This window comes from Ochotona princeps, chromosome 1 (genome assembly GCF_030435755.1).
Source record: "Ochotona princeps isolate mOchPri1 chromosome 1, mOchPri1.hap1, whole genome shotgun sequence".
NCBI classification, from domain to species: Eukaryota; Metazoa; Chordata; class Mammalia; order Lagomorpha; family Ochotonidae; genus Ochotona; species Ochotona princeps.
Genome location: NC_080832.1, coordinates 6,499,052 through 6,511,621, shown reverse-complemented (window position 1 = coordinate 6,511,621; position 12,570 = coordinate 6,499,052). Strand labels below are relative to the sequence as shown.

The 12,570-nt window shown below is 54.7% G+C and overlaps 1 protein-coding gene across 4 annotated transcripts in view; it reads left to right on the top strand.

The window, feature by feature from the left end:
• Window positions 1-12,570, top strand: part of IGF2R (insulin like growth factor 2 receptor) — a 91,348-nt gene that overhangs the window by 53,308 nt on the left and 25,470 nt on the right. For all 4 annotated transcript variants that reach the window (XM_058660502.1, XM_058660391.1, XM_058660313.1 and 1 more), the window contains 11 exons: window positions 1,866-2,030; window positions 3,783-3,923; window positions 4,918-5,061; window positions 6,474-6,611; window positions 6,942-7,089; window positions 7,402-7,579; window positions 7,893-8,008; window positions 8,293-8,488; window positions 9,448-9,627; window positions 10,905-11,006; window positions 11,824-11,925. In XM_058660502.1, coding sequence (XP_058516485.1) covers window positions 1,866-2,030; window positions 3,783-3,923; window positions 4,918-5,061; window positions 6,474-6,611; window positions 6,942-7,089; window positions 7,402-7,579; window positions 7,893-8,008; window positions 8,293-8,488; window positions 9,448-9,627; window positions 10,905-11,006; window positions 11,824-11,925 — 1,610 coding nt within the window. The remainder of the gene's footprint in view (window positions 1-1,865; window positions 2,031-3,782; window positions 3,924-4,917; window positions 5,062-6,473; window positions 6,612-6,941; window positions 7,090-7,401; window positions 7,580-7,892; window positions 8,009-8,292; window positions 8,489-9,447; window positions 9,628-10,904; window positions 11,007-11,823; window positions 11,926-12,570) is intronic.

Sequence of the window (12,570 nt, the reverse complement as noted above, 5' to 3'; positions counted from 1 at the left end):
AAGCTCCTGCTCCACATAGACAGAGTGACTCGAACCACACAGGCCCCCGGCAAAGGGGACCCCTGAGCAAAGGTCCTTCCGTTGCCAAACAAATGGGATGGGGAGAGGGCAGGGGTGGTTCCCTGCTCTGATGAAATCTTTTGGGGAGAGAGATAAGAACACAGGCAAGGTGCATCCAGGTCGCTGAATGTATGCACTGGGCAGTTTACTCAAGCCCTGGGTGCAAGCCCAGCCGGAAGGTTGGGGGCCCTCAGTGCCCTTGCTGGGGTTGTCTGTGCGTGTGCCGACTGTGGAAGGAAGTCTTTGCCCATTGAGACATAAAAACCCAGAGGGGGTCTGAAGCCAGAGCCGGTGGGACTCAGCCACATGCAAGCTATGTGATGGGCTGAAGGGGGCAGGTGCAAGTTTCTACTGCAAGGTCAGCATGCAGGTTTGTGGGCAATGCCAGACTCCCCAGGCAGGGCTGTCTCCAGGATGCTGCCCTCCTGGGTCAGAGGAAGGCAGGGGGCCACTCTTTCTTCCGGACAGTGTCTTAAGGCAGTCACAATCAAACAAAACACAGCCAGCCAGCCCGAGCAAGGGGCACAGGAAGGAAAGGAAGGCCGTAAAGCGGCAGCAGGAGGCGGCCTTACGTGCGGGAGTGAGCCCGGCTCCAGGGCTAGGCTAGCTGAGCTGGCTTCCTAGCTCCCCTACTTTCTAGCTGTAAAACTACGACCACCCCGAATCTACAAATTGGGCTAAAATTGTATCCCAGCCACAGCGTTTGGAGGACCCAGGATGTTAGTATGTGGAAAGCCCACAAAAACAGCCTTCGTGTGATGGGAGGCTGAGGTTGGGCTTGGTACGATGGTGATGATCGTATGCAACATTTAGCAGTGCCTACAATGGAAATGTTGTCTGCCTTGATCCAGAACCTGATTTCCCTTCGAACACTAAGCCTCTCCAGATAGGAAACCTCAAGGAGGCTGATTGCGTGGGAGGTCCAGGCAGGGATCATTAAGCCGTCAGGGGTGGAAAACGGGGCTTTTGCCAGCGGCCCACCGGCCTGCAGTGGCAAGGGAATAGGATTTCCAGCAAGGGGAGAGTCAGCAGAATTTGTCGAATCCCAAGCCACGTGGAAAGGGGAAGTGGCCCGTGCAGCGTGGGGTTTTTGAGCTGGAGCGGAGCCGTGCTGGCTGGTGGATCGGAAACCCACAGGTGGAGGCAGCAGAGGGGGTGACTGTTGATTTTGGAGGGGGCCACAGCCGTGTGCACCCAACAGTCACAAGATGCTGGCAGCACGGGAGGTGGGCCCCTGCTGTTGGGGCAGACCGTCAGCAGTACACCGCAGCTGGGGCCACCATGGGCAGCCGCCTCCTTCCGTGTGTCCCTCCCAGGGCCCAATCCCCTTGGGGCCCCTGTTCTTGCTCCAGGGGCACCATTAAGTCACCAACGCTTTTGGAACAACCAATTCTCTGCCTTGCATTGGGGGGACGCTCCTGGCCTCCCCAGATCTGTGGGAAGCCTGCTGGGGCTGCTCCTATGGCCTTCCAGCCCTCTTGACAGTTGTCTGTCAGGCCCGCTCAATAAGGCTCAGTGCCAACGGAAGTCCCCCCGGTGTGTTTGTGTTTGCCTGCTTCATGGTGGCTGCTCTTATCTCTGACTTCCGGGGTCTCTTGCAAAGAAACATGACCTTCATTTGACAGTTAACCCCGGTCCTACGCTTGATCTTAGCCAAAAGGCCGAGAAGCGATAACCCCTGTCCTGTTTGCCAGGTCCTTTCTCCCCCGCCTCCCCTCCCTGGACAGTCCCCCGTTTGGTCATGTCGCTCAGTTTTTGTTTTTTAAATGATTATTATTATTATTATTTGCTTGTGACTTCCTCAGATAATGAAGGCAAAGGAGCACCTGTCTACACTGGGGAGATCGACTGCACCTACTTCTTCGTCTGGGACACGAAGTACGCCTGCATCAAGGAGAAGGAAGGCCTCCCGTGTGGGGCCATTGATGGCAAGAAGCGCTACGACCTGTCTGCGCTGGTGCGCCACTCAGGTAGCGTCCCCCGTGTGAGTGGGATGGCAGGTGCTGCTGGGCCTTGTCCCTGTGACCCTGTGCTTTCTCCCTCTGGTGTCTGTCAGACGGGATCTGCACATGCCCACAGGGGTGCCTGCTGGACGTGGGTCTGTTTGTGTCATGGATGCTGGTTGTGTGTCCTCAGGCACTAGGCTGAGGCCTACCAGTCTGGGGGCTAGGTTTGTCACTGAGACACAGCACCCAGCCAAGACCTGGGGATCTGGCAAGGGGCCCGTGAGAGTCCTCTGGTTTTGCTGGGCAGGGGATCGTGCTGGTTTTCTTGGTTAGCAGCCCTGGGAATAGGTCTGCAAGGGTACTTGCAAAGCATTTGGAGAAAATGTGTATTCTGAAGAACTTTGCATGGGTTTCAGAATGGTTCCAAATGTACTTTATCGTTCCACTTTGGCACAAATATTGCACAGAGCCATCATGTGGAGGACAGTGCTGTGCTCAAGGTGGAGGTCACGCCTGCCCAGGCAGAGTCTCAATGTGGCTGGCCACTCTTGGAGTCCCTCAGCTGTTCTTTTGGGAGCACTTGAGAGTGAGCCCAGAAAGCACCTTGAGCTGCATGGGTAGTAGGGTCAGATCCCTTAGGTTAGCCTGGGGTGCTGTCTTGGTTTTGTTTCTGATTTTGAAACATCACTGTGTACAAGGCACAACACTGGATGTGTTATGGGCGCTGGAAAACACTTAGTTCTCTAAACATGGATGTGACCCATGCCATGAATCCCTGGGAATCCAGAGTGTTTCTGTGGGGTGTGCATGTAAGGAGCCCTGATGAAGCTGCCAGGAGATAGCTGACGTGTCCCCCCGCCCCACCGCTGCTGACAGAGGCCCGTCAGTGACTGTACACTCCAACCCAAACGCCAGCACTTGGGTGGTCTTGGCCTTGTTTGTTTTCACACAGTCTTTCACAGCCCCTCGTGGGCTGTTGGCATTAGAAGATTTTTCTCTGAAATCATTGTGTCACCACTGATGAGCTGTAGGCTTTTTGCTTCCATTTTTTTTTTTTTTCTAAAAAGAAGATGATTTCGAGAGGCAGAGAAAAACTGGGCGGGGATGGGGGTAGGTGACTTCCATCCTTTGGGTCATTCCCCAAGTGGCCACAGCAGCTGGTGCTGAGCCAGGCCGAAGCCAGGAGCCAGGAATTCCATGTGTCTCCCACACAGGTGACGGGACCAAACAACTTGAGCTACCTTTGGCTGCTTCCCCAGATACACTAGTGGGGACTGGATTGGAAGTGGAGCAGACAGGACTAGAAACTGCATTCCAGTGTGGGATACTGTTGTCGCAGGTGGAGCTTACCATGCTGTGCCATGATGCCAACCCTGGCTTTTTGCCTTCTCAAGTCCGCAAAGGGACTGTCTTATCGGCTCTGGTCATGGTAGTAGCGTCAGTGTGCTGGCCAGCCAACCAGCAAGCCAGGTCCTGGACACAGGCCGGAATCCCGATGGCATGTCCAGTCAGTGATGGCATCCTGTGGGCTGCAGGAGCTTTGACTGTTTAACTTCTCTGTTCCCCTGAGGTATACACATCCTTGTGTGCGGCAGTGGGGGGGTAGAGGCGTTTTCCTTCACAATGAATGGGAAGCCCAAGAAGCTTCCAGAAACGTGACTGACCACAGCTCGGGGAGGGTTGGGCCTGTTTGGCCTGATCCCCAAGGCTGGTGTGACTCACGATGAAGGCTTACAGAAACCACTCTCCCTCTTGCCCCCCTTTTGTTGATGACAGAATCAGAGCGGAATTGGGAAGCCGTGGATGGCAGCCAGAAGGGAGGAGAAAAGAAGCATTTCTTCATCAACATCTGCCACCGGGTGCTACAGGAGGGCCAGGCCCGGGGCTGTGACGAGGAGGCCGCCGTGTGTGCAGTTGGTGAGTCGAGCCTGCGGGCGCACTCTGGGCGGCCCGCCACGGTTTGCCGTGAGGTTGACTGCCCTGCGGTTGGTGGAAGCCGCCTCTGTCCGGGTTCCACATGGAGAGAGTGGCAGAGAGGATGTTTTTAGCAAGTCAAACATTGGTGGCAGCCCAGGTTGGCGGCAGCTCCCTGATGCTGGCTAAGACCAGCACCAGGAGCTGGAAAAACACTCGATCGTCTCTTCCACTTGTAATCTGGAGGGTCACACTGCCAGGGCCCGTGCAAAGCCCATTCGGAGCTTGAAACTACCCCATTGCTGGGTTAGGGGGCGGGGTGGAATCTGGTTTGTGTCCCTTATGTTAAGTTTGTCCCCTCTGGCTAGTCTGGAAGTTATTAACGACTTCCCGACTTGATGTCTGTCACTCAAGCCTTACTGTGAGAATAACCAGACGGGGTAATGAGAATATGATGGGAATGTTCGGTTTGTATCTGTGGATCCTGGTTGGATTTTTGAAACTGCCCAGTGTTCAGAATCAGTGGTGTGTCTTTAAGAAAGTGGTTCAGCAAGTGTGCCACTTTCCTTAAGAAGGACTTGAGGACAGAGTTTTAACCCTTAAGTGGCCACTTGCTTTTGGTTGCTGAACAGGTTCAGTGAGCTTATACTTTGCTTTGTGAGAGCAGCCCTCAGCCCCTGGCCTCACTATCAAAAGACCTTGTGTCTCAGGGAGCCCAGGCTCCACCAAGTGACAAGGCCACCTGTGGTGTCCTGTGGCATGTGCTCACTGTTGTGACTCCTGCGTCCTTGGAGGACACTGGGCTGTTTATCCCTGAGACTTGGAGGCAGCCCCACGGTTCCAAGTGTGCTAGTGACTGCCCCAGACTTGTCAGTCAGCAAAAACCTCTTCATAGCCCATCTGGGTCAGCAGGTGCACCTGCCGAACTTCATCCGAGTCAAAAATCATTTATAAACCACATCTTTCGTTTGTGTCCTCTTTTCTTTCTCTGTCCCAGATAAGTCTGGAAAAAAGAGTCTGGGGAAATTTATTTCTCCTCCCACCAAAGAGAAAGGAAGCATTCTGCTCTCCTATTCTGACGGTGATGACTGTGGTGACAACAGGCAAATCACAACTAATATCACGCTCGTGTGCAAGCCAGGTAAAACTCAGGGGAAAACGCCAACCCAACTGTGTGGGTAGCTGTGGCTGGAGGCATGCCTCTGTAGGAAGCCTGGCCTGTCCTCCTGACTCACCACCAGGGGGCATGGGAGGAAGGCCACGCTGGGCGTGTCCCTGGTGGGAGATGGGCTGGTTGGATCCTCGCATGGGCCTTGCCTTGAGCCACTGCTGAAGCGTGAAATTGGAGATGGAGGTACACCGGCACTCTGAGGCGCAAGCCTGAGTCATGGAGTCTTCTTGGACTTCTAGGACCCAGGGGGGTGAGTGGTGTGGGGCTTCACTGCCTCCTTCCTAGTAGAGAGCTCATGAGTGGCTTCCCACCACCCGCAGGCTCACCTGGCAAATGCCACATTTGTTTCCACAGTTTGACCAAATCAAAGCTTAGCTGTATTCCACACAGCCACACTGCTCCAGTGTGTCTTGTGAATGCTCTTCAGGTCACTGGTCTGTTTATAGCAGGGTGGAGTTCCTTGCTGACCTGGCCTGTGTTCACTGTTTTCAAACATCCCACGCTGTCGCTGGCAGTTGTGCCCTGGCAGGGCTCTCGCAGGCTCCTGCTGGGGGGTTTCCCGGGATGAGTCCCTCCTGCTGAGGGAGGACAGAGGCCACCACGCCACCCGCGGGACGCTTTTCCTTGATTATTATGATAAGGCACACATGACATAGAATTTGCTGGATGTTTGTTTTATTTTACTAAAGATTTATTTATTTATTTGAAAGGCAGAGTTAGAGGGAGGGAGAGGCCAAAAGAGCAAGATCTTCCATCTACTGGTTCATTCCCCAAATGGTCACAGCAGCCGGGCTGGGCCAGGCCAGAGCCAGCGGGTCTCCTGCATGAGTGGGGTCTTGGGGCCATCTTGTGCTGTTTTCCCAGGTGCAGTTAGCAGGGAGTTGGATCAGAAGTAGAGCAGCTGGGACTTAAAACAGCACCCTTGTGGTGTGCCGCTGCTGCGGGTGGCTAACCTGTGGTGACTACAAGTGTTTTTCACCATTTTCCTCATGTTTAGAGTACCTTTGAAGTGACATGTGGTGCTCTGTGGCCATTGTCACAGTTCACCTCCAGACCTTTGTCACTTCTCAGATCAAGGCTGTGTGCCCATCCAGCAGCAGCTGTCCTGGCTCTGCCCCAGCTGCTGTGCCTGCTAGGTTTTCTGGCCCCATAGAGCTGACCACTCCAGGGCTTTAGGAAGTTTATGGGAAACAGGCAAAACTGTCAGCAGAGGGGTTTGCGCTGCCGCAGGGGAAGTCTGAGATCCGAGCTTCTGCTTTTTTCTTCTTCTTTTTCCTCCCACAAGCTTTGCGCACGCCACATTCCCGCAGTGTTTCTCCCCTGGCCCCCGTGAGGAAGGCATTTGGGAGGGGTTGTTGCTGACGGAGCCCTTCCCCCACCAGGAGATCTGGAAAGTGCGCCGCTGCTCACCTCCTCTGTGGACGATGACTGCTTCTACGAGTTTGAGTGGCACACGGCTGCCGCCTGCGTGCTGTCACGGACTGAAGGCGAGAACTGCACGGTCTTTGATTCTCAGGCAGGTGCGTGTCTGAGCGGCGGAGTTTCCCTAACGGGGGCTTTAAATGAACCACTTTAGAACTTGGTCAGTGCCAGTCCAGCCATGCCTACAGTCTCTGCCATGTGACAGCTGGGACACAGGCTTAACTTTGGTGAAAGTGATATTTGCTGAACGCAGAGCTTACCGTGCACATGGTCAGGGCTCCTGGCAGGTATGACCATGCCGGCAGAAGTGGTCAGGGATGGCCAAGCTGGTGACCAGAAGGTGCCTCCTGCCCCCCAGTCCTCGTGCAGCCCCGTGCTCTGCCGTCCCCATCTCAACCCACACCCATTCATCTCATGTCTGTCCTCAGGGTTTTCCTTTAATCTGTTGCCACTCATGAAGAAAAATGGTGCCTACAAAGTGGAGGCTGGGAAGTACGACTTCTACATCAATGTCTGTGGCCCCGTGATCGGGACCCCTTGTACCTCAGATGCAGGAGCCTGCCAGGTGGTGAAGAGGTGAGTCTTCCTGTCAAAGAAAGCTGGGCTGACCAAGCGAGGGGGCTGGGCACCTGGGGGCCAGAAAGCGGTTTGCAGGACCCCTTTGTCCTCAGGGCTTGCATGTGGGCTCCTCCATTCTACAGGAAAAGAGTTCCAGTAAAGTGGGCGACAGTCACAGCAGCTCTGGGTCCTGGCAGGGTTGTGGGGGCCCTTCAGCCCCTGGACACTGCCTTGGGCTTCCTGGGGTCTGCAGCTGGCCCTCTCCTGCAGCATAGTGGCCTTGGTGCTTTACTCGGTGCGTGTTGTCTGAGATGCGCATGTTCCTTTCAGCACTGGGAAGACGTGGGACTTGGGAGTGAGCAGCAACAAGCTCTCCTACTACGACGGGATGATCCAGCTGAGCTACAGGGACGGCACACCCTACAACAACGCCCGGCGCACGCCACGGGCCACCCTCATCACATTCCTGTGTGATCGCGATGCTGGTGTGGGCTTCCCCGAGTATCAGGTGGGCACAGACAGAACTGTGCCCAGTCTTGGTGCTGATCCACCCCTCACGCCACCACCTGGGGCATGCCAGGGCCCGCGGTGGCAATCGCTTATGGGCTAGTAGCTCTGTGTCAATCCTTACAGCTCTGCTGGGGTTGGAGGTAGAATATAGGCAAGCATCCAAAAGCTTTGCCTGCTCTTAGGCTTATTTCTGTCTTCATTTCTTACTGGGTGGTCTCCTCTTTATTTAAGTAGAGGGAGACAGGCAGAGGAAACTTGCTTTCTCGCACCATTCTTGCTCAAAACTATGTCCTTGTGTTTATTGGGTCCAGGAGGAGGATAACTCCACTTACAATTTCCGGTGGTACACCAGCTATGCCTGCCCGGAGGAGCCCCTGGAGTGTGTGGTGACCGACCCCTTCACACTGGATCAGTATGACCTCTCTAGGTGAGGTGGCCTGGGCTGCAGACTGCAGTGACAGTGGCAAGTATGGTGGTCCCCAGACAGGCAGACAGAAGCAGCAGAAGCAGAATGGGTTGTTATCTTGACCTGGCAGCCCTCGGGAGATGTCCATGTAGCTCCATCACTGAGAAACAGTGACTGTTAGCTGGCAGGCATGTGGGTATAGTGCAGCCAGGGGTGAATGTGGCATCACCTGGGGCATAGCCAGAACGCTGTCTGAAAGCATCCTCTTTTTCTTTTTCTTTTTCTTTATCGCTTTGCCATCTTAGTCTTGCAAAAGCTGAAGGAAACTCAGCAGGGGGTGGAGGAGGAGGTATTCGTGATGGGAACTGGTATGCCTTGGACAACTCAGGCGAGCGCGGGACATGGAAGAAGTACTACATCAATGTATGCCGGCCCCTGAACCCGGTGCTCGGCTGCGATCGCTACGCAGCAGCCTGCCAGATGCAGTACCAGAAAACTCCAGTGAGTCTGCGCACCCCTTCCCCAGCCCTCCATCCCCAATCACCACCCTGGCCAGCACCCATTCTCCTCAGGCACTAGACTCTATGGCTGGAGATGGTTATTTTGGGACCTGCAGATCAAAGCAGGCTGGTCAGCTAAAGTGTCGGGGCCCTCCGCACTGAGCAAGAGCAGAGACCCCGTGTTAGCCGAGCCTGTACTCAAACCTTTGTTCAGATTTGGAGCTCCGAGGGCAAGCACTGTGTTGTGGGCAGTGTTTGATCACAACATGGGGACGGAGGGGGCTCTCAGTGGCTGGGAGAGATCTCTCCGTCTTGAGATTTAAGAAAAATCTCTCCACTGGTTCACTCCCCCGAATACCAGCAACAGCCAGGGCAGTGAGGGTGGGGCGCTGGGCTGAGCTTCCCATGTAGATGTCAGGGGCCCGTGTATTTGAGCTGTCACATGCTTTCTCAGGTGTATTAGCAGAAAGCTGATACAGAATCCTTGCATTGCAAATGTCACTTATATATCACGGGCACCTGCTCTCTTTGGGGTGTTTCTTTGGGGTCCTTGTGTGGTCTTCAAGATGGTTGTGTGTGTTGCTTTCTGTAAGCTTGCGTGTCAAGGACGACCTCACCCATCTGCTAGCGGCTGCTGGCAGAGTTTTGTGAAACAGGGTGGTGAGTAGACCCTGTGGTGAGGAACTGAGTTCCTGGCTATGTCCCCGACCCCGTGTGTCCTTCTGAGTGGACCAGTGGCCTCAGAAGCACAGCCAGTTCTCCTTTAGTCACAGGATTCATGTTCCTGCTGATGTGTGTGAGCTCGCTGTTCCTTGTGGGATGCTTTCCTGGCCATCTCAGGATGGGGGCGTGGAAACAGGGCAGGCTGGGAGTCTTCAGCTCTGGGCCTGTGGCACAGGGTCCCAGTTCCACCTCCCGTGCCTGTCCCTGGGGTGGCCCAGCATGACTCTGTCTCTGCAGGAGTCCTATACCGAGTCCGTGTCCATCAGCAACCTGGGAGTGGCCAAGACAGGCCCCATAGTGGAGGAGACTGGCAGCCTGCTTCTGGAGTATGTGAATGGCTCTGCCTGCACCACCAGCGACGGCGAGCAGACCAACTACACCACGCGGATCCACCTGGTCTGCTCCCGGGGGAACCTGGTGAGTGGGAGAAACACTACGTGAACAGTTCCGGTTGCTCATGGTTTTGAACTGGGCTTACATAAATGTAGCATAGGATTGGCCAACATGCTCAGCTTTGGGTTATTGGGCATATGTGGCACGTGGCCAGTGACATTCATTCATCACCAGTTTGAAGTTATGCTAGAATCATGTGTTGGAGCAGTTTCCGGATTGTTCAGTAGCTGCAGAGTGGGAATCCTGGAAGTCACGCCATTCCTAGCTCCCCGGTGCAGGCTGCGCCTTCCTGCTGTGCTGTCTTGGCATTCTGGAAATTCTGGGTGTTTCCAGAAAATTCCCTTTGTTTTTTGCTGTTTCTTTGATGCCTTAGTTTTTAGAATGGGTTCACATTGTCCTGGATTCTGTCTGTGTCTATGTGCTATGGTCTCAAGGCGTGAGATAAGCTGTGGGTGAGTGGAGCAGAGCTAGCTTGGGTTACAGCCCTATTGCTTTGCTTACCCACCTTGTGAGGCCCCAGGGCAGGTGTGTGTTTCTTGTGTTGTCAGAGCTGCAGGGCTGGGGCCTTGGCAGGTAGGGGCTGTGCTCAAAGCCAGCTGACCACCATTCCTTCACCTGTAGCCCTGGGCAGTGTCGTCCCTGTCCCTCAGTTCCTGAAACCTGTAGATCCCAGCCCGCGGTCCTCAGAGACAGGAGACCAGCTACTGAAGCCCCCAGTGCAGCACCTGACATGTGAGAAGTTCTCTGCCATGTGAGCCCAAGGTGGAGGGGCCCTGTCCCAAAACGGAGCATGGCGCTGTCTGGGGAAACATTGCTGGTGAACATACGGAGGAACGCACGAGTGGTGGGCGATTTGCAGGCACGCACATACAGCTGGGGAGCCAGAGCCGAGTTGGGCACTGCACTCCCAGTCCTGCTTCCCCTCCTGCCCTGCAACACACGTACACATGCCTAGGCACCGTGGATTAGGTTGTGGTTTTTGTTTTGTTTTGTTTTTTTCCGTTTTCCCGAGTCTGAGCTTACATCCTTTTGTCTGGATTCTCGTCTTCACCTTTGGTGCAGAGCATTTTCTGAGGCCCAGACTCAACCCATCTCTGGGTCTGGACCCCATCCCCCTCACCAGCTGCAACCCTGGTCTCTGAGTTTCTACCCCCTGGGTGGAGCGAGGTGATCCTGCAAGAACACAGTCCTGGGACACAGCTGTCTTCACACAGCATTGGCACCTTGTGGGTTTCAGCCTTTTGGTCACATAGAGTCCCATGTGTTCCGTCAACACTCACCTTGGCTGTGACTTTTTTCAGAACACCCACCCCATTTTCTCCCTCAATTGGGAGTGTGTGGTCAGTTTCCTGTGGAATACGGAGGCCGCTTGTCCTGTGCAGGTGATGACAGCCACAGACCAGGTATGTATGCTATCCCTGGGTCCCCTAGCTCAGGGGACCCTGCTCCCGCCCTGCTTTCTGAGTTGCCTTTTAGGGCCTCATCACCCCTGCTACCTTCTTGTCCCCGTCTCAGGCTCTGGGTTTTGGGGTCATGTTTGCTTCCTGCCCTCTCTGCCAGTTGCCTGCCTCCTCCTGTGCCCCTGCATTCCTTCCACGTGGCAGTGGCATCCAAGGGATTCCTGCCCTCCCTGTCACCACGGGGCTGACAAGTCATTGCATACCTGTCACATTTCCGTGTGTGTCACCTAAAGGATGAAGCTCCAGTTTAAATGAAATATTAGCCATTGGGTGAAGCCAGCACATTTTAATGTGATGTCACCTATGGGGTGAATTCCAGAGGTTTTCGTTTGTTTCAGAGACAGAAAAAAGGAGAGAGGGCCAGACAGGGTCCTGCTCAAGCCAGGAGCCCGGAACTCAGGCCGGACCTCCTGTGGGGGTGGCAGGCACTGAAGGTGTCAGTCAGCAGGAAGGTGGGGCCGGGAGCCAGGACTGGAAATCAAACCTAGCCACTCCTGCGAGGCCAAACATCCAATCCCAAGTTTTCTTTTTAATAATTATTTCTGGGTATGTTGTGGTTCTCACTCAATACCCCCTTGGGGATGAGTGAGAGTTCCCTCACTCAGATGCAGCTGCCGACAGAGCCTCCAGCTGCTCCGGGGTCTGGTAGGGGCCTGGGCACGCGTGGGGAGTGTGCACCATTGTGGGAAGTGGTGTGTGCAGGTTTCTGCTGCAAACCTGAGGTCTGAGTCCCCTCCCTGGCCCGTTCTGTCTGCCACAGGTGTGCTCTATACGAGACCCCAACAGTGGATTTGTGTTCAATCTGAGCCCCTTGAACAGTTCTCAGGGATACGTGATCCCAGCCATTGGGAAGACGTTTATGGTAAGTGATGCCATCTGGCTGTGAGGGTCCCGGGAACTCCCTCCTGAGTGGGTCCTATACCCACAGCATCATCTGAGCTTCTTGGCTTAGCCAGCTCACAGGCAAGGCCTGAAAGGAAAGGGAACCCACATTTGGCTCCCACAATCAGGGAATCCTGGCTGTGGCCCAGGTGGCTGCCAAGGCATGGGGTAGGCCTAGGCCTTGCAGGCTGTTCATTAAAGAGGACGTTGGGTTTAGCACGCAGTCCCCTAGTCTGTGTTGATTGTGTACAGACCCTGAGTGGCTGACAGCAGTCTCAGCCGCACCAAGAAACAGTCTGTTGCACTTCCACACCCAGAGTCCACTGCCTTTCAAAGCAGGGACACCAGCTCCTCTGCAGAATGCCAGAGCATCACGTGGCGATCACTCCAACTCTGCATGCCCTCCCTGATGTCAGGAGGAGGCTTATAAGCCGTGGCTTCTCTCTCTTGCCTCTGTTCCTCGTGGCTTATATACCACACAGAGGTTCTGGAATGGACAGATCAAGGCTGTGCGTGCTCTGGATCCCAGCAGCCATTTCTGGGTGTCTCAGTGTGAACTTTGTGGGTTTTTTTTTCTTGTTTTCAGCCTCTTGCACTGATTGTGGGACTCATCCTTTGCCCCAGG